Source organism: Taeniopygia guttata, chromosome 36 (assembly GCF_048771995.1).
Source record: "Taeniopygia guttata chromosome 36, bTaeGut7.mat, whole genome shotgun sequence".
Lineage (NCBI taxonomy): Eukaryota > Metazoa > Chordata > Aves > Passeriformes > Estrildidae > Taeniopygia > Taeniopygia guttata.
The window spans coordinates 702792-723203 of NC_133061.1; the positions used below are offsets into that span (position 1 = coordinate 702792).

The 20412-nt window shown below is 42.9% G+C and overlaps 1 protein-coding gene across 11 annotated transcripts in view; it reads right to left on the bottom strand.

The window, feature by feature from the left end:
- PRMT5 (protein arginine methyltransferase 5) overlaps positions 1–20412 on the bottom strand; it is a 58838-nt gene that overhangs the window by 33171 nt on the left and 5255 nt on the right. For 9 of the 11 annotated variants that reach the window (XM_072921351.1, XM_072921353.1, XM_072921352.1 and 6 more), the window contains exons 3-9: positions 16588–16673; positions 15019–15153; positions 13013–13116; positions 9475–9524; positions 8066–8229; positions 5880–6041; positions 733–810 (exon numbers count right to left, since the gene is read on the bottom strand). In XM_072921351.1, the coding sequence (XP_072777452.1) occupies positions 733–810; positions 5880–6041; positions 8066–8229; positions 9475–9524; positions 13013–13116; positions 15019–15153; positions 16588–16673 (779 nt within the window). The remainder of the gene's footprint in view (positions 1–732; positions 811–5879; positions 6042–8065; positions 8230–9474; positions 9525–13012; positions 13117–15018; positions 15154–16587; positions 16674–20412) is intronic. The other 2 variants (XM_072921358.1, XM_041712877.2) reach the window with 2 other exon arrangements.

The following is a 20412-nucleotide window of genomic DNA, read 5'->3' on the forward strand; positions in this document are numbered from 1 at the left end:
AAATGAGGCGGTACCTGCTGGTATTGGCAGTACATAGGGGAAGGACATTTTTTTATGCAAATGAGATGCAAATGAGGCACCTGTTGGTTCTGGCAGTACTTGATGAGCTCATGGGGGAGGGAGGGTTTGGTTATGCAAATGAGATGCAAATGAGGCAGCACCTGCTGGTACTGGCAGTACATGGGGAAAGGAGGGTTTGGCTATGCAAATGAGATGCAAATGAGGCGGTACCTGCTGGTACTGGCAGTACATGGGGGAAGGAGGGTTTGGCTATGCAAATGAGATGCAAATGAGGCAGCACCTGCTGGTACTGGCAGTACATGGGGAAAGGAGGGTTTGTTTATGCAAATGAGATGCAAATGAGGCGGTACCTCCTGGTACTGGCAGTACGTAGGGAAAGGAGGGTTTGTTTATGCAAATGAGATGCAAATGAGGCGGTACCTGCTGGTACTGGCAGTACATGGGGAAAGGAGGGTTTGGTCATGCAAATGAGATGCAAATCAGGCAGTACCTGCTTGCACTGGTAGTACATGGGGGAAGGAGCTGATGGTTATGCAAATGAGATGCAAATGAGGCGGTACCTGCTGGTACTGGCAGTATTTGATTGGCTCATGGGAAAAGGAGGGGGTGGTTATGCAAATGAGATGCAAATGAGGCAGTACCTGCTGGTATTGGCAGTACATGAGGAAATGAGGGTTTGTTTATGCAAATGAGATGCAAATGAGGCGGTACCTGCTGGTATTGGCAGTATTTGATTGGATCCTTCTCGAAGACCTCGTACGTCTGCGACTCCAAATTGTCCATCAGCGGCTGAAAATGGCCCAAAATACCCCAAATTTAACCCAAAATTCACCCCAAAATTTACAGAAAAATGAATTCAAAATTCAACCCAAAATTAACTGAAAATTGACACAAAATTCACCAAAAAATCACCAAAAAAATTGGCCTAAAATTCACAAAAAATTCACCCAAATTTCACAAAAAAATCACCAAAAATTGACCCAAAATTCATCAAAAATTCACCAAAAATTGACCCAAAATTCACCCAAATTTAAAAAAAAATCACAAAAAATTGACCCAAAATTCCCTTAAAATTTGCCAAAAAATTCACCAGAATTGACCCAAAATTTACAAAAAAATCACAAAAAATTGATCCAAAATTCACCGAAAATTCACCAAAAATTGACCCAAAATTCACAAAAAATTGACCCAAAATTCACCAGAAGTTCACAAAAAAATTGACCCAAAATTGACCCAAAATTGACCAAAAATCACAAAAAATTGACCCACAATTCACCAAAAAATTGACCCAAAATTCACAAAAAATTCACCAAAAATTGACCCAAAATTCACCCAAAATTTACAAAAAAATAACGAAAAATTGACCCAAAAAAATCAAAAATTCACCAAAAAATTGACCCAAAATTCACGAAAAAATCACCAAAAAATTGACTCAAAATTGACCAAAAATTCACCAAAAATTCACCCAAAAATTGACAAAAATTCACCAAAAATTCAGAAAAAATTGACCCAAAATTCACCAAAAATTGACCCAAATTTGATCCAGAATTTACAGAAAAATAACGAAAAATTGACCAAAAATCAAACTGGGATGAACTGGGACCAAACTGGTTTGTACTGGGATGGACTGGGATGAACTGGGAGGGGATTTTGGGGTTACTGGGAGTTACTGGTTTGGGGTTTTGGTTACTGGTTTGGGGTTTTTGGTTACTGGGAGTTACTGGTTTGGGATTTTCTCTTACTGGTTTATACTGGGATGGACTGGGATGAACTGGGACCAAACTGGTTTGTACTGGGATGAACTGGGAGGGGATTTTGGGGTTACTGGGAGTTACTGGTTTGGGGTTTTTTGTTACTGGTTTGGGGTTTTTTGTTACTGGTTTGGGGTTTTTGTTACTGGTTTGGGGTTTTTGGTTACTGGGCTGTACTGGGATGTTACTGGGCTGTACTGGGAGGTCACTGGGGGGTCACTGGGAGGTCACTGGGGGGTTACTGGTTTGAACTGGTGTGAACTGGTCTCACCTGGAGCGGGCTCTGCAGGTAATCCTCGTTACTGGGAGTTACCGGTTTGGGGTTTTCCCTTACTGGTTTATACTGGTTTGGGGTTTTCTCTTACTGGTTTGGGGTTTTTTCTTACTGGTTTATACTGGGATGAACTGGGAGGGATTTTGGGGTTACTGGGAGTTACTGGTTTGGGGTTTTTGGTTACTGGGAGTTACTGGTTTGGGGTTTTTGGTTACTGGGAGTTACTGGTTTGGGGTTTTTGGTTACTGGTTTATACTGGTTTGGGCTCTGGGGTTACTGGTTTGGACTGGGATGGACTGGGAGGGGATTTTGGGGTTACTGGGAGTTACTGGTTTGGGGTTTTTGGTTACTGGTTTGGGGTTTTTGGTTACTGGTTTATACTGGGATGGGCTCTGGGGTTACTGGTTTATACTGGGATGAACTGGGATGAACTGGGACCAAACTGGGATGGACTGGGATGAACTGGGAGAGGATTTTGGGGTTACTGGGAGTTACTGGTTTGGGGTTTTTCGTTACTGGGAGTTACTGGGCTGTACTGGGCTGTACTGGGAGGTTCCCAGTGGGTTACTGGTTTGAACTGGTGTGAACTGGTCTCACCTGGAGCGGGCTCTGCAGGTAATCCTCGTTACTGGGAGTTACTGGTTTGGGGTTTTTGGTTACTGGTTTATACTGGGATGGGCTCTGGGGTTACTGGTTTGTACTGGGATGAACTGGTCTCACCTGGAGCGGGCTCTGCAGGTAATCCTCGTTACTGGGAGTTACTGGTTTGGGGTTTTTGGTTACTGGTTTATACTGGGATGAACTGGGATGAACTGGGACCAAACTGGGATGGACTGGGATGAACTGGGAGGGGATTTTGGGGTTACTGGGAGTTACTGGTTTGGGGTTTTTGGTTACTGGTTTGGGGTTTTTGGTTACTGGGAGTTACTGGTTTGGGGTTTTTGGTTACTGGGCTGTACTGGGCTGTACTGGGAGGTTACTGGGAGGTTCCCAGCGGGTTACTGGTTTATACTGGGATGAACTGGGAGCTCACCTGGAGCGGGCTCTGCAGGTAATCCTCGTTACTGGGAGTTACTGGTTTGGGGTTTTTGGTCACTGGGAGCTACTGGTTTGGGGTTTTGGTTACTGGTTTGGGGTTTTGGTTACTGGTTTGGGGTTTTTGGTTACTGGTTTATACTGGAATGGGCTCTGGGGTTACTGGTTTGTACTGGGATGAACTGGGACCAAACTGGGATGGACTGCGATGAACTGGGAGGGGATTTTGGGGTCACTGGGATGAACTGGGAATGAGTTTTCCCTTACTGGTTTGTACTGGTTTGGGGATTTCCCTTACTGGAAGTTACTGGTTTGGGGTTTTTGGTTACTGGGAGGTTACTGGGAGGTTCCCAGGGGGTTACTGGTTTATACTGGGATGAACTGGTCTCACCTGGAGGGGGCTCTGCAGGTAATCCTCGTTACTGGGAGTTACTGGTTTGGGGTTTTTGGTTACTGGTTTGGGGTTTTTGGTTACTGGGAGTTACTGGTTTGGGGTATCTGGTTACTGGTTTATACTGGGATGGACTGGGATGAACTGGGATGGACTGGGATGAACTGGGAGGGGATTTTGGGGTCACTGGAAGTTACTGGTTTGGGGTTTTTGGTTACTGGGAGTTACTGGTTTGGGGTTTTTGGTTACTGGGAGTTACTGGTTTGGGGTTTTTGGTTACTGGTTTATACTGGGATGGACTGGGATGAACTGGGATGAACTGGGAGAGGATTTTGGGGTCACTGGGATGAACTGGGAATGAGTTTTCCCTTACTGGGAGTTACTGGTTTGGGGTTTTGGTTACTGGGGGTTACTGGGATGTTACTGGGGGGTCACTGGGGGGTTACTGGTTTGAACTGGTGTGAACTGGTCTCACCTGGAGCGGGCTCTGCAGGTAATCCTCGTTACTGGGAGTTACTGGTTTGGGGTTTTTGGTTACTGGGAGTTACTGGAATGGACTGGGATGGGATTTTGGGGTCACTGGGATGAACTGGGAATGGGTTTTTCCTTACTGGTTTGTACTGGTTTGGGGATTTCCCTTACTGGGAGTTACTGGTTTGGGGTTTTTGGTTACTGGGGGTTACTGGGAGGTCACTGGGGAGTTCCCAGTGGGTTACTGGTTTATACTGGGATGAACTGGGATGAACTGGGAGGGGGTTTGGGGTCACTGGGATGAACTGGGAATGGGTTTTCCCTTACTGGTTTGTACTGGGAATGGGTTTGGGGTTACTGGTTTGTACTGGGAATGGGTTTGGGGTTACTGGTTTGTACTGGGAATGGGTTTGGGGTTACTGGTTTGTACTGGGATGGGGTTTGGGGTTACTGGTTTATACTGGGATGGGTTCTGGGGTTACTGGTTTATACTGGGATGGACTGGGATGAACTGGGAGGGGGTTTGGGGTCACTGGGATGAACTGGGAATGAGTTTTCCCTTACTGGTTTGTACTGGTTTGGGGTTTTCCCTTACTGGGAGTTACTGGTTTGGGGATTTTTGTTACTGGTTTGGGGTTTTTGGTTACTGGGCTGTACTGGAGGTTACTGGGACGTTACTGGGAGGTCGCTGGGGGGTTACTGGTTTATACTGGGATGAACTGGGAGCTCACCTGGAGCGGGCTCTGCAGGTAATCCTCGTTACTGGGAGTTACTGGTTTGGGGTTTTTGGTTACTGGTTTGGGGTTTTTGGTTACTGGGAGTTACTGGGCTGTACTGGGATGTTACTGGGGGGTTCCCAGCGGGTTACTGGTTTTAACTGGTTTGAACTGGTGTGAACTGGTCTCACCTGGAGCGGGCTCTGCAGGTAATCCTCATTACTGGGAGTTACTGGTTTGGGGTTTTTGGTTACTGGGAGTTACTGGTTTGGGGTTTTCCCTTACTGGTTTATACTGGTATGGACTGGGATGAACTGGGACCAAACTGGGATGGACTGGGATGAACTGGGAGGGGATTTTGGGGTTACTGGGAGTTACTGGTTTGGGGTTTTTGGTTACTGGTTTGGGGTTTTGGTTACTGGTTTGGGGTTTTGGTTACTGGTTTGGGGTTTTTGGTTACTGGTTTATACTGGGATGGACTGGGATGAACTGGGATGAACTGGGAGGGGATTTTGGGGTCACTGGGATGAACTGGGAATGGGTTTTCCCTTACTGGGAGTTACTGGTTTGGGGTTTTTGGTTACTGGTTTGGGGTTTTTGGTTACTGGGAGTTACTGGTTTGGGGTTTTCTCTTACTGGTTTGTACTGGTTTGGGGTTTTCTCTTACTGGTTTGGATTTTTTTCTTACTGGTTTGTACTGGGATGAACTGGGAGTGGATTTTGGGGTTACTGGGAGTTACTGGTTTGGGTTTTTTGGTTACTGGGAGTTACTGGTTTGGGGTTTTTGGTTACTGGTTTGGGGTTTTGGTTACTGGTTTGAGGTTTTTGGTTACTGGTTTATACTGGGATGAACTGGGATGAACTGGGAGGGGATTTTGGGGTCACTGGGATGAACTGGGAATGAGTTTTCCCTTACTGGTTTGTACTGGTTTGGGGATTTCCCTTACTGGAAGTTACTGGTTTGGGGTTTTTCGTTACTGGGCTGTACTGGGCGTTACTGGGACGTTACTGGGGAGTTCCCAGTGGGTTACTGGTTTGAACTGGGATGAACTGGGAGCTCACCTGGAGCGGGCTCTGCAGGTAATCCTCGTTACTGGGAGTTACTGGTTTGGGGTTTTTGGTTACTGGTTTGGGGTTTTTCGTTACTGGGCTGTACTGGGGGGTCACTGGGAGGTTCCCAGTGGGTTACTGGTTTATACTGGGATGAACTGGGAGCTCACCTGGAGCGGGCTCTGCAGGTAATCCTCGTAGCCGCGGGCGTAGAGCTCGTAGGCCGAGGGGGGGGGCCGGTGCTGGCCCAGGTGCTCCAGGTACTGCAGGTACGCGGCCAGGGGGCGGCCGGCGTGCCGGGGGGCGCCCTGCACGATGATCTGCACGTCCAGCTGGGGAGAAACCAGTAAAAACCAGTATAAACCAGTATAAACCAGTATGGACCAGTATACAGAAATATACAGTAATATATGGCTGTGTATGGCAATAATACATTGTGGTATAAACCAGTATAAACCAGTATAAACCAGTGCCGGGGGGCGCCCTCCATGATGATCTGCATGTCCAGCTGGGGAAAAACCAGTATGAACCAGTATAAACCAGTATACAGAAATATACAGTAATATACGGCCATGTATGGGAATGATACATTGTGGTATATACCAGTATACACCAGTATAAACCAGTGCCCTGCACGATGATCTGCACGTCCAGCTGGGGAAAAACCAGTAAAAACCAGTATAAACCAGTATAAACCAGTATAAACCAGTATAGACCAGTATACAGCAATATACAGTAATATACGGCCATGTATGGCAATGATACATGGTGGTATGCACCAGTATAAACCAGTATAAACCAGTATAAACCAGTGCCCTGCACAATGATCTGCATGTCCAGCTGGGGAGAAACCAGTAAAAACCAGTATAAACCAGTATAAACCAGTATGAACCAGTATGAACCAGTATAGAGTAATATACAGTAATATACAGTGGTATATGGTAATAATACATGGTGGTATGCACCAGTATAAACCAGTATAAACCAGTGCCCTGCACGATGATCTGCACATCCAGCTGGGGAGAAACCAGTAAAAACCAGTATAAACCAGTATGAACCAGTATAAACCAGTATGGACCAGTATACAGCAATATACAGTGGTATATGGTAATAATACATGGTGGTATGCACCAGTATAAACCAGTATAAACCAGTGCCCTGCACGATGATCTGCACGTCCAGCTGGGGAGAAACCAGTAAAAACCAGTATAAACCAGTATAAACCAGTATAAACCAGTATACAGCAATATACAGTGGTATATGGCCATATACAGCAATGATACATTGTGATATAAACCAGTATAAACCAGTATAAACCAGTATAAACCAGTGCCCTGCACGATGATCTGCACGTCCAGCTGGGGAAAAACCAGTATAAACCAGTATAAACCAGTATAAACCAGTATAAACCAGTATACAGAAATATACAGTGATATATGGTCATATATGGTAATAATACATGGTGATATGCACCAGTATAAACCAGTATAAACCAGCGCCCTGCACGATGATCTGCACGTCCAGCTGGGGAAAAACCAGTAAAAACCAGTATAAACCAGTATGAACCAGTATGGACCAGTATAAACCAGTATAGAGCAATATACAGTAATATACGGCCACATACGGTAATAATACATTGTGGTATACACCAGTATAAACCAGTATAAACCAGTATGAACCAGTATAGACCAGTATACAGCAATATACAGTGGTATATAGTAATATAAACCAGTATAAACCAGTATAAACCAGTATAAACCAGTGCCCTGCACGATGATCTGCACGTCCAGCTGGGGAGAAACCAGTAAAAACCAGTAAAAACCAGTATGAACCAGTATAAACCAGTATACAGCAATATACAGTGGTATATAGTAACATAAACCAGTATACACCAGTATAAACCAGTATAAACCAGTAAAAACCAGTATAAACCAGTATAAACCAGTGCCCTGCATGATGATCTGCACGTCCAGCTGGGGAAAAACCAGTAAAAACCAGTATAAACCAGTATGAACCAGTATGAACCAGTAAAAACCAGTAAAAACCAGTAAAAACCAATATAAAACCATTTTTTGCCCATTTTTTGCCCATTTTTTGCCCTTTTTGCCCCATTTTTTCCCCATTTTCCCCCTCCCAGTCCCTCCCAGTCCCTCCCAGTAACTCCCAGTCCCAAACCAGTACAAACCAGTATAAACCAGTATAAACCAGTAACCTCAAATCCCCTTTTTAAGCCTTTTTTCCCCATTTCTCACCCATTTTTTACCCGTTTTTCGCCGGTTTTGCCCCATTTTTTCCCTATTTTCCCCCTCCCAGTCCCTCCCAGTCGCTCCCAGTACAAACCAGTACAAACCAGTACCTTGAGGAGCTGTCCCAGCAGCCGCTGGTGGCCTCGGCCCAGCACGGGGAACCCTTTTTTGTTGGTGAGGAAGAGGCGGGTGGGGAGGAAGGCGGCACGCACGGGTTCACCCAACCAACGGGCCAGGGCCGCGGGGGAGGGCAGGTCCGGGCCCAGTTCCAGGGCTGAAAACCAGTAAAAACCAGTATAAACCAGTATGAACCAGTATGGACCAGTATGGACCAGTATAACCCAAAAAAACCCCATAAAAATGCATAAAAACCCATAGAAACCAGTATAAACCAGTATAAACCAGTATAACCCAGTCAAGGCTGCGGGGGAGGGCAGGTCCGGGCCCAGTTCCAGGGCTGAAAACCAGTATAAACCAGTATAAACCAGTATAAACCAGTATGGACCAGTATGGACCAGTATGGACCAAAAAAACCCCATAAAAACCCCATAGAAACCCATAGAAACCAGTATAAACCAGTATAAACCAGTATAAACCAGTATGGACCAGTATAAACCAGTAAAACCAATATAAACCAGTAAAAACCAGTAAAACCCAGTTAAAACCCAACAAAACCCCATAAAAATCAATATAAACCAGTATAAACCAGTACAAACCGGTATGCACCAGTATGGACCAATAAAAACCATTATAGACCAGTATAAACCAGTATGGACCAGTATAAACCAGTAAAAACCCATAAAAACCCATAAAACCCCATATAAACCAGTGTAAACCAGTATAAACCAGTATAAACCAGTATGGACCAGTACAAACCGGTATAAATCAGTATGGACCAGTATTAACCAGTAAAACCAGTATAAACCAGTAAAACCCAGTTAAAACCCAACAAAACCCCATAAAAATCAATATAAACCAGTATAAACCAGTACAAACCAGTATGAACCAGTATGGACCAGTATAGACCAGTAAAAACCAGTTTAGACCAGTATAAACCAGTATAGACCAGTATAAACCAGTATGGACCAGTATGGACCAGTATAAACCAGTTTAGACCAGTATAAACCAGTATAGACCAATATAAACCTTTATAAACCACTATAAACCAGTATAGACCAGTATAAACCATTATAAACCATTATAAACCAGTATAAACCAGTATAAACCCCTCAGATTAAGCCCCACCCCCTTTAACTAAAGCCCCGCCTCTTTTTTGTTAAACCACGCCCCCTTTAACTGAAGCCACGCCCCCTTTTAGATAAACCACAGTCCCTCAGATTAAGCCCCGCCCCCTCCCAGATAAACCACTGCCCCTCAGATTAAGCCACGCCCCCTCCCGGATAAACCACAGTCCCTCAAAGGAAGCCACGCCCCTTCCAGGTTAGCCCCGCCCCTCCCAGGTTAACCACGCCCCCTGATTTGCATAGGCCCCGCCCCGCGGTTCAGGCCCCGCCCTCACCGAGCGCCACCCGCTTGTTGTAGTCCAGGAGAGTGCGGAAGTTGTGCCACCTGAGGGGAGGGATAAAAAACACCAAAATTAACCAAAATCACCTCAAAATTACACAAAATCACCCCAAAATGCACCTGAAAATTACCCAAATACAGCCCAAAATGCACCCCAAAATTACCCAAATACAGCCCAAAATTACCCAAAATTACCCCAAAAAATCACCCAAATACAGCCCAAAATTACCCAAAATCACCCTATAATGCACCCCAAATACAGCCCAAAATTACCCAAATACAGCCCATAATGTACCCCAAAATCACCCCAAAATGCACCCCAAAATCCCCTAAATGCACCCCAAAATACACCCCAAAATCACCCCAAATATACCCCAAAATGAACTTTAAAACACACCCCAAAATCACCCCAAAATTACCCCAAATCACCCCAAAACGCACCCCAAATATAGCCCAAAATACACCCCAAAAATCACACAAATACAGCCCAAAATGCTCCCCAAAATGCCCCAAATACAGCCCAAAATGCACCCTAAAAATCACCCAAATACACACCAAAGTTCACCCCAAAATCACCCAAATACAGCCCAAAATTACCCAAAAGCACCCCAAATACAGCCCAAAATTACCCAAAATCACCTCAAAATGCACCCCAAAATTACCCAAATATACCCCAAAATGAACCCTAAAACAGAGCCCAAAATACAGCCCAAAAATCACCCCAAATACACCCCAAAATGCACCCCAAAATTACTCAAAATCACCCAAAAATGCACCCCAAATACAGCCCATAATGTACCCCAAAATGCACCCCAAAATTACCCAAAATCACCCCAAAATTACCCAAAATACAGCCCAAAATTCACCCCAAAATTACCCAAAATCACCCCAAAATGCACCCCAAATACAGCCCATAATGCACTCCAAAATCCCCTAAATACACCCCAAAATGCATCCCAAAGTTTTTTTCCCAAAATCCCCATTTTTTTCCCCATTTCCCCCATTTTTTTCCCAAAGACCCCGATTTTTCCCCAAGTTTCCCCGTTTTTTGCTGGTTTATCCCCATTTTTTTCTAAAATCCCCATTTTCCCCCCCATTTTTTCTGTTTTTCCCAAAATCCCCATTTTTTTTCCAAATTTCCACGCATTTTTCCAAATTTCCACTTTTTTCCCCGTTTTTCCTCAAAATCCCTGTTTTTTCCCCCATTTTCCCCATTGTTTTTCCCTGTGTTTTCTCCATTTTTCCCCGTTTTTCTGAAAATCCCCATTTTTCCCCCATTTTCCCCATTTTTCCCCAAATCCTCGTTTTTCCCCTATTTTCCCCCATTTTTTTCCGAAATCCCCATTTTTCTACATTTTTCCCAAAATCCTCGTTTTTTCCCCATTTTTTCCCCATTTTCCCGTTTTTCCCAAAATCCCGTTTTTTTACCGATTTTTATCCCGTTTTTCCCCGTTTTTTCCCCCATTTTCCCCCATTTTCCCCCATTTTTCCCAAAATCCCTGTTTCCCCATTTTCCCCCATTTCCCGTAAAATCACCATTTTTCCCTGTTTTTCCCCATTTTTTTTCTGTTTTTTTCCCCAAAATTCCTGTTTTTCCCAAAATCCCGTTTTTTCCCCCATTTTTTTCCTGTTTTCCCCAAAATCCCTGTTTTTTCCCCCGTTTTTCCCAAAATCCCCATTTTTCTCCCCCATTTTCCCCCATTTTTTCCCCCATTTCCCCCCCATTTTCCCCCATTTTTCCCAAAATCCCGTTTTTCCCCCCATTTTCCCCCCATTTTTTCCCCCATTTTCTCCCCATTTTTCCCTTTTTTCCCCCATTTTTTCCCATTTTTCCCCTTTTTTTCCCATTCTTTGCCCTTTTTTCCCCATTTCTTCCCCCATTTTCTACCTGTTTTTCTCATTTTTTCCCCATTTTTCTCCATTTTCCCCATTTCCCCAATTTCCCCATTTCACCCCCATTTTTCCCCATTTTATCCCCATTTTTCCCAAAATCCCCCATTTTCCCCATTTTTCCCAAAATCCCTGTTTTTTGCTGTTTGTGTGTGTCCCCATTTTTCCCAAAATCCCCGTTTTCCCCCTTTTTTCCCCCACCTTCCCCCCATTTTTCCCGTTTTTTAACCAGTTTTTCCCCTTTTTTCCCCCTTTTTTCCCCGTTCTTTGCCCTTTTTCCCCCATTTTTCCCCCATTTTTCCCCGTTTTTCCCCATTTCCCCCCATTTTTTCTCCTTTTTTTCCCGTTTTTTTTACCATTTTCCCCCCGTTTTCCCCGTTTTTCCGCATTTACCCCATTTTCCCCCATTTATCCCCATTTCCCCCATTTATCCCAAAATCCCCATTTTTAACACTGTTTTCCCCCATTTTTCCCAAAATCCCTGTTTTTTGCTGGTTTTCCCCCAATTTTCCAAAATGCCATTTTTCCCCATTTTCCCCCATTTTCTCCATTTCCCCCCATTTTCCCCCATCTTCTCCATTTTTCCCAAAATCTCTTTTTTCCCCCATTTCCCCCCATTTCCCCCCAGTTTCCCCCATTTTTTCCCCATTTTCCCCATTTTTTCCCAAAATCTCATTTTTTCCCCATTTATCCCCATTTTTTCCCAAAATCCCATTTTTTCCCCCATTTTCCCCCATTTTCCACATTTTCCCCATTTTCCCCCATTTCTTCCCACATTTTCCCAAAATCCCATTTCCCCCCCATTTTCTCCATTTTTTCTCCATTTTTTCCCATTATTTCCCCCATTTTTCCCCATTTATCAACATTTTTTACCAAAATCCCAGTTTTTCCCCCATTTCCATTTTCCCCATTTCCCCCATTTTTCCCCCAATTTCCCCCATTTTTCCCCCATTTTTCCCCCAATTTCCCCCATTTTTCCCCCCATTTATCCCCATTTTTCACCATTTTTTGCCCCATTTTCCCAAAATCCCCGTTTTTTCCCCCAATTCCCCCATTTTTTCCAAAATCCCCATTTTTTGCTGTTTTCCCCCATTTGTCCCCATTATTTCCCCCATTTTTTCCCCAAATCCCCATTTTCCCCCATTTTTCCCAAAATCCCTGTTTTTTACCCATTTTTCCCAAAATCCCCATTTTTTCGTTTTTCCCAAAATCCCCGTTTTTCCCCCTTTTTTCCCCAAATCCGCGTTTTTTCCCCCCATTTTCCCTCATTTCCCCCCGTTTTCCCCCATTTTTCCCCCATTTTTCCCAAAATCCCAATTTTCCCCCATTATTTCCCAAAATCCCCGTTTTTCCCCCAATTTTTTCATTTTTTTGCTGGATTTTATCCCCATTTTTCCCAAAATCCCTGTTTTTTTCAAAATCCCCATTTTTCCCAAAATCCCCGTTTTTCCCCCAATTTTTTCATTTTTTTGCTGGTTTTTATCCCCATTTTTCCCAAAATCCCATTTTTCCCAAAATCCCTGTTTTTTTCTCTGTTTTTTGCTGTTTTTCCCCATTTTTCCCAAAATCCCATTTTTTTCCCTGTTTTTTGCTGTTTTACCCCATTTTTCCCAAAATCCCGCTTTTTTCCCCCGTTCCCTCACCACTCCCAGGTGTTCTCCTCGTCTCCGCTGGGGGGCGGGGCCTCGTTATCGATGACGTCATCGCGGCTCTCCTCAGGCGGCACCAGCGGCACCTGGACCCAGAACTGGGAAACCAGTATAAACCAGTATGGACCAGTATAAACCAGTATAAACCAGTATGGACCAGTATGGACCAGTATAAACCAGTATGGACCAGTATGGACCAGTATGGACCAGTATAGACCAGTATGGACCAGTATAAACCAGTATGGACCAGTATAAACCAGTATGGACCAGTATGGACCAGTATGGACCAGTATGGACCAGTATGGACCAGTATGGACCAAAAAAACCCGGTAAAAAATTGAAAAAATTGGTAAAAACCTGTATAAACCAGTATGGACCAGTATGGACCAATATAAACCAGTATAAACCAGTATGGACCAGTATAAACCAGTATGGACCAGTATAAACCAGTATGGACCAGTATAAACCAGTATGGACCAGTATGGACCAATATAAACCAGTATAAACCAGTATGGACCAGTATAAACCAGTATGGACCAGTATAAACCAGTACAAACCAGTATGGACCAGTACAAACCAGTATAAACCAGTACAAACCAGTATGGACCAGTATAAACCAGTACCACACCAGTACCAAAACCCGACTCTAAATCTGATTTTTCCCCATTTTTGACCCCAAATCCCTTGAAAATCGCCCCAAAAATCCCCAAAATGGCCCCAAAACCCCCTCCCAGTATAAACCAGTACTAACCAGTACAAACCAGTATAAACCAGTACAAACCAGTCCAAACCAGTACCAAATTCCACTATTTTTAACCCTTTCTTCCCCATTTTTTCACATTTTTTCCCCGTTTTTTTTCATTTTTTCCCCATTTTTTTCGCATTTTTTCCCTGTTTTTCCCCTCCCAGTCCAAACCAGTCCCTCCCAGTTTAAACCAGTACAAACCAGTACAAACCAGTACCAAACCCCCATTTTTAACCCTTTTCTCCCCATTTTCAACCCATTTTTAACCCTTTTCCCCCATTTTTTCACATTTTTTCTCCGTTTTTTCCCCATTTTCCCCCTGTTTTTCCCCATTTTCCCCTCCCAGTACAAACCAGTATAAACCAGTCCAAACCAGTATAAAGCAGTACAAAATCCCGCCATTTTTAACCCTTTCTTCCCCATTTTTAACCGTTTCTTCCCCATTTTTTCACATTTTTCCCCCGTTTTTTCGTGTTTTTTCCCCATTTTTCCCCATTTTCCCCCTCCCAGTCCCTCCCAGTCCCTCCCAGTATAAACCAGTACAAACCAGTACCAAATTCCGCCATTTTAACCCTTTCTTCCCCCCTTTCTTCACATTTTTTCCCCGTTTTTTCGCATTTTTTCCCCGTTTTTTCACATTTTTTCCCCATTTTTTCCCCATTTTTCCCCTCCCAGTACAAACCAGTACAAACCAGTACAAACCAGTCCCTCCCAGTATAAACGAGTACAAACCAGTACAAACCAGTACCAAATCCCGCCATTTTTAACCCTTTCTTCCCTGTTTTTTCGCATTTTTTCCCCATTTTTTCACATGTTTTCTCCATTTTTTCCGTTTTCCCCCCATTTTTCTCCTCCCAGTATAAACCAGTATAAACCAGTCCAAACCAGTACAAAATCCCACCATTTTTAACCCTTTTTTTCCCCATTTTAACCCTTTCTTCCCCATTTTTTTGCATTTTTTCCCCATTTTTTCCCTGTTTTTTCGCATTTTTTCTCCGTTTTTTTGCGTTTTCCCCCCGTTTTTTCCCCTCCCAGTCCCTCCCAGTATAAACCAGTACAAACCAGTACCAAAACCCGACTCTGAAGCCGATTTTAACTCTTTTGTCCCCATTTTTAACCCTTTCTTCCCCATTTTTTCACCATTTTTTCACCGTTTTTTCCCCATTTTTTCCCATTTTTTCCCCGTTTTTTCACATTTTTTCCCCGTTTTTTCCCCTCCCAGTATAAACCAGTACAAACCAGTATAACCCAGTACCTGTGTGGCGTGGTGGCCGCTGTGCAGGTGGGCGCTGAGCCCCCGGGCCAGGTTGGGGTTGTGGGGTCCCCTGAGGGGCACCAGGTGAGCGGCGAGGCCGAGGTAAGCGCCGAAATCCAGTTCCTGGCGCAGCGCCTGCGGGCAAAAAACACAGAAATTTACCCCAAAATTCAGCCCAAAATCAGCCCAAATTCACCTCAAAGTACACCTAAAATTCAGCCCAAAATCCGCCCCAAAAAAGCCAAAATTCAGCCCAAAAAATCCCAAAATTCACCCAAAAAATACCAAAATTCAGCCCAAAATCACCCCAAATTCACCACAAAATTCACCACAAAATTCACCTCAAAATCTGCCCAAAAAATGCCAAAATTCAGCCCAAAATCTGCCCGAAAAAACCCAAATTCAGCCCAAAAAACACCAAAATTCACCCCAACAAACCCCGAAATTCACCCCAAAATCCATCCCGAAATTCAGCCCAAAATTCACCTCAAAAAACCCAAATTCACCCCGAAATCTGCCCCAAAAAAACCCAAATTCACCCCAAAATTCACCCCAAGAGTCGCCCAAAAATACACCCCAAAATCACCCCAAAAAACACCGAAATTCACCCCGAAATTCACACCAAAAAACACCCCAAAATTCAGCTCAAAATCCACCCCGAAATTCACCTCAAAGTCCACCCCAAAAAACCCCAAATTCCACCCCAAAAAACCCCAAAAAACCCAAATTCACCCCAAAATTCGCCCCCAAATCACCCCAAAATTCAGCTCAAAATCCACCCCGAAATTCACCTCAAAATCCGCCCCAAAAAACCCCAAATTCCACCCCGAAATTCACTCCAAAAAACCCCAAATTCACCCCAAAATTCACCCCAAAATCACCCCAAAAAAACCCAAAATTCACCCCAAAAACCCCAAAATTCACCCCAAAAAATTCTAGAATCCACCCCAAAATCCACCCCAAAATTCACCCCAAAATCACCCCAAAAAAACCCAAAATATGCCCTGAAATTCACCCCAAAATCCGCCCCAAAAACCTCAGAATTCACCCCGAAATTCACCCCAAAAAAAACCCCAAAATTTTACCCCAAAATCCACCCCGAAATCACCCCGAAATTCACCACAAAATTCACCTCAAAATAAAAAATCTCCCCAAAATTCACCCCAAAATTCACCTCAAAATCACCCGGAAATTCACCCCAAAAAACCCCAAAATCCGCCCCAAAAAACCCCAAAATTCACCCCAAAAACCCCAAAATTCACCCCAAAAATGCCAAAATTCACCCCAAAAATCACCCCAAAATTCACCTCAAAATCCGCCCCAAAAAACCATAAATTCACCCCAAAATCACCCCAAAAAACACCGGAATTCACCCCAAAATCTGCCCCAAAAAAACCCAAATTCACCCCAAAAAAACCCAAAATCTGCCCCGAAATTCACCCTGAAATCTGCCCCAAAAACCCCAGAATTCACCCCGAAATTCACCCCAAAAAACCCCAAAATTCACCCCGAAATTCACCACAAATTTCAAATTCACCCCAAAATTGCCCAAAATTGCCCAAATTTCACCTTTTGGGAGTTTTTCCGGACGTGTTCCAGGGGCGAATCCGGGCGGATCCACGGCGACAACTTCCCCACGATCAGCGTGTTCCAGTCTGCAAAATTCCCAAAATTTATCCCAAATTTATCCCAAAATTCCCAAATTTATCCCCAAAAAATCCCCCGAGAGCTTCCCCAGGATCAGCGTGTTCCAGTCTGCAAAATTCCCAAAATTTATCCCAAAATTCCCAAATTTATCCCCAAAAAATCCCTCAACAACTTCCCCACGATCAGCGTGTTCCAGTCTGGAAAATTCCCAAAATTTTTCCCAAAATTTATCCCAAAATTTATCCCAAAATTCCCAAAATTTATCCCAAAATTTATCCCAAAAGTACACACCAAAATCCCCAAAATTTATCCCAAAATTCCCAAAATTTATCCCAAATTTATCCCCAAAAAATCCCTCAACAATTTTCCCACGATCAGCGTGTTCCAGTCTGGAAAATTCCCAAAATTTATCCCAAATTTATCCCAAAATTCCCAAATTTATCCCCAAAAAATCCCCCGAGAGCTTCACCAGGATCAGCGTGTTCCAGTCTGGAAAATTCCCAAAATTTATCCCAAATTTATCCCAAAATTCCCAAATTTATCCCCAAAATATTCCCCAACAACTTCCCCACGATCAGCGTGTTCCAGTCTGGAAAATTCCCAAAATTTATCCCAAATTTATCCCAAAAATCCCCAAAATTTATCCCAAACGTACACACCAAAATCCCCAGAATTTACCCCAAATTTATCCCAAAAATCCCCAAATTTACCCCAAAAGTACACCCCAAAATCCCCAAAATTCACTCCAAAATCCCAAAATGCATCCCAAATTTATCCCAAAAAATCTCCAAATTTATCGCAAAAGTAAACAGCAAAATCCCCAAAATTCATCCCAAAATTTATCCCAAAATTCCCAAATTTATCCCCAAAAAATCCCCCGAGAGCTTCCCCAGGATCAGCGTGTTCCAGTCTGCAAAATTCCCAAAATTTATCCCAAAATTCCCAAATTTATCCCCAAAAAATCCCTCGAGAACTTCCCCACGATCAGCGTGTTCCAGTCTGCAAAATTCCCAAAATTTATCCCAAAATTCCCAAATTTATCCCAAAATTTATCCAAAAAATACACACAAAAAAATCCCCCAAAATTTATCCCAAATTTATTCCAAAAAAATCCCCAAAATTTATCCCAAAAATTCCCAAATTTATCCCAAAAGTACACACAAAAATCCCAAAATTCACCCCAAAAATCCCAAAATTTATCCCAAATTTATCCCAAAATTTATCCCAAAAATCCCTAAATTTTACCCCAAAAGTACACACCAAAATCCCCAAAATTCACTCAAAAATTCACCCCAAAATCCCAAAATTTAACCCAAAAAAATTCCAAATTTATCCCAAAAGTACACACCAAAATCCCCAAAATTTATCCCAAATTTATCCCAAAATTTATCCCAAAAATCCCTAAATTTACCCCAAAAGTACACCCCAAAATCCCCAAAATTCACTCCAAAATCCCAAAATGCATCCCAAATTTATCCCAAAAAATCTCCAAATTTATTGCAAAAGTAAACAGCAAAATCCCCAAAATTCATCCCAAAATTTATCCCAAAATTCCCAAATTTATCCCCAAAAAATCCCTCAACAACTTCCCCACGATCAGCGTGTTCCAGTCTGGAAAATTCCCAAAATTTATCCCAAATTTATCCCAAAATTCCCAAATTTATCCCCAAAAAATCCCCCGAGAACTTCCCCACGATCAGCGTGTTCCAGTCTGGAAAATTCCCAAAATTTATCCCAAAAATCCCAAATTTATCCCCAAATTTATCCCCAAAAAATCCCCCCAGATCTTCACCAGGATCAGCGTGTTCCAGTCTGCAAAATTCCCAAAATTTATCCCAAAATTATCCCAAAATTCCAAAATTTATCCCCAAAAAATCCTCTGAGAACTTCCCCACGATCAGCGTGTTCCAGTCTGCAAAATTCCCAAAATTTATCCCAAAATTCCCTAATTTATCCCCAAATTTATCCCAAAAGTAAACACCAAAATCCCCAAAATTCACTGAAAAATTCACCCCAAAATCCCAAAATTTATCCCAAATTTATCCCAAAATTTATACCAAAAGTACACACCAAAATCCCCAAAATTCGATCAAAAATTCACCCCAAAATCCCAAAATTTATCCCAAAATTTCCCAAATTTATCCCAAAAGTACACACCAAAATCCCCAAAATTCACTCCAAAATTCATCCCCAAAATCCCAAATTTTATCCCAAATTTATCCCAAATTTATCCCAAAAGTACACACCAGAATCCCCAAAATTCGCTCAAAAATTCAACCCAAAATCCCAAAATTTATCCCAAATTTATCCCAAATTTTGAACATTTATCCCAAAATTTATCCCAAAATATCTCCTAAAATACCCCAAATTTTCCCCAAAAATAACACAGAAATCCCAAATTCACCCCAAAATTCACCCCAAAACCCCCTCCCAGTACAAACCAGTATAAACCAGTACAAACCAGTATAAACCAGTACAAACCAGTATAAACCAGTACCAAAACGTGAATTTAAATCAAATTTTTCCCCATTTTTGACCCTTTTGGTGCCCCAAATCCCCCGAAAATCGCCCCAAAAATCCCCAAAATGGCCCCAAAATGCCCTCCCAGTATAAACCAGTATAAACCAGTATAAACCAGTACAAACCAGTACAAACCAGTACAAACCATTAACCCCAAACCTCATTTCACCCATTTTTAACCCTTTAAAATTCGATTTTTCCCCGTTTTTTGGCCATTTTTTGCCCGATTTTCCCCGTTTTTCCCCCATTTTTCCCCTCCCAGTACAAACCAGTACAAACCAGTACAAACCAGTACAAACCAGTAACCCCAAACCTTATTTCACACACTTTTAACCCTTTAAAATCCGATTTTTCCCCATTTTTTGGCCATTTTTTGGCCATTTTTTGCCCGATTTTCCCCGTTTTTCCCCCATTTTTCCCCTCCCAGTTCCCTCCCAGTATAAACCAGTATAGACCAGTATAAACCAGTACAAACCAGTAACCCCAAACCTCATTTCACCCATTTTTAACCCTTTAAAATCCGATTTTTCCCCATTTTTTGGCCATTTTTTGCCCGATTTTCCCCGTTTTTTCCCCCATTTTTCCCCTCCCAGTATAAACCAGTACAAACCAGTATAAACCAGTATAAACCAGTACAAACCAGTATAAACCAGTACAAACCACTAACCCCAACCCCCATTTCACCCATTTTTAACCCTTTAAAATCCGATTTTTCCCCGTTTTTTGGCCATTTTTTGCCCGATTTTCCCCGTTTTTCCCCCATTTTTCCCCTCCCAGTTCCCTCCCAGTATAAACCAGTATAAACCAGTACCAAACCAGTACAAACCAGTACAAACCACTAACCCCAAACCTCATTTCACCCATTTTTAACCCTTTAAAATCCGATTTTTCCCCATTTTTTGGCCATTTTTTGCCCGATTTTCCCCGTTTTTCCCCCATTTTTCCCCTCCCAGTACAAACCAGTACAAACCAGTATAAACCAGTACAAACCAGTATAAACCAGTACAAACCAGTAGAAACCATTAACCCCAACCCCCATTTCACCCATTTTTAACCTTTTAAAATTCGATTTTTCCCCGTTTTTTGGCCATTTTTTGCCCGATTTTCCCCGTTTTTCGCCCATTTTTCCCCTCCCAGTACAAACCAGTACAAACCAGTACAAACCAGTACAAACCAGTAAAAACCAGTAACTCCAAACCTCATTTCACCCATTTTTAACCCTTTAAA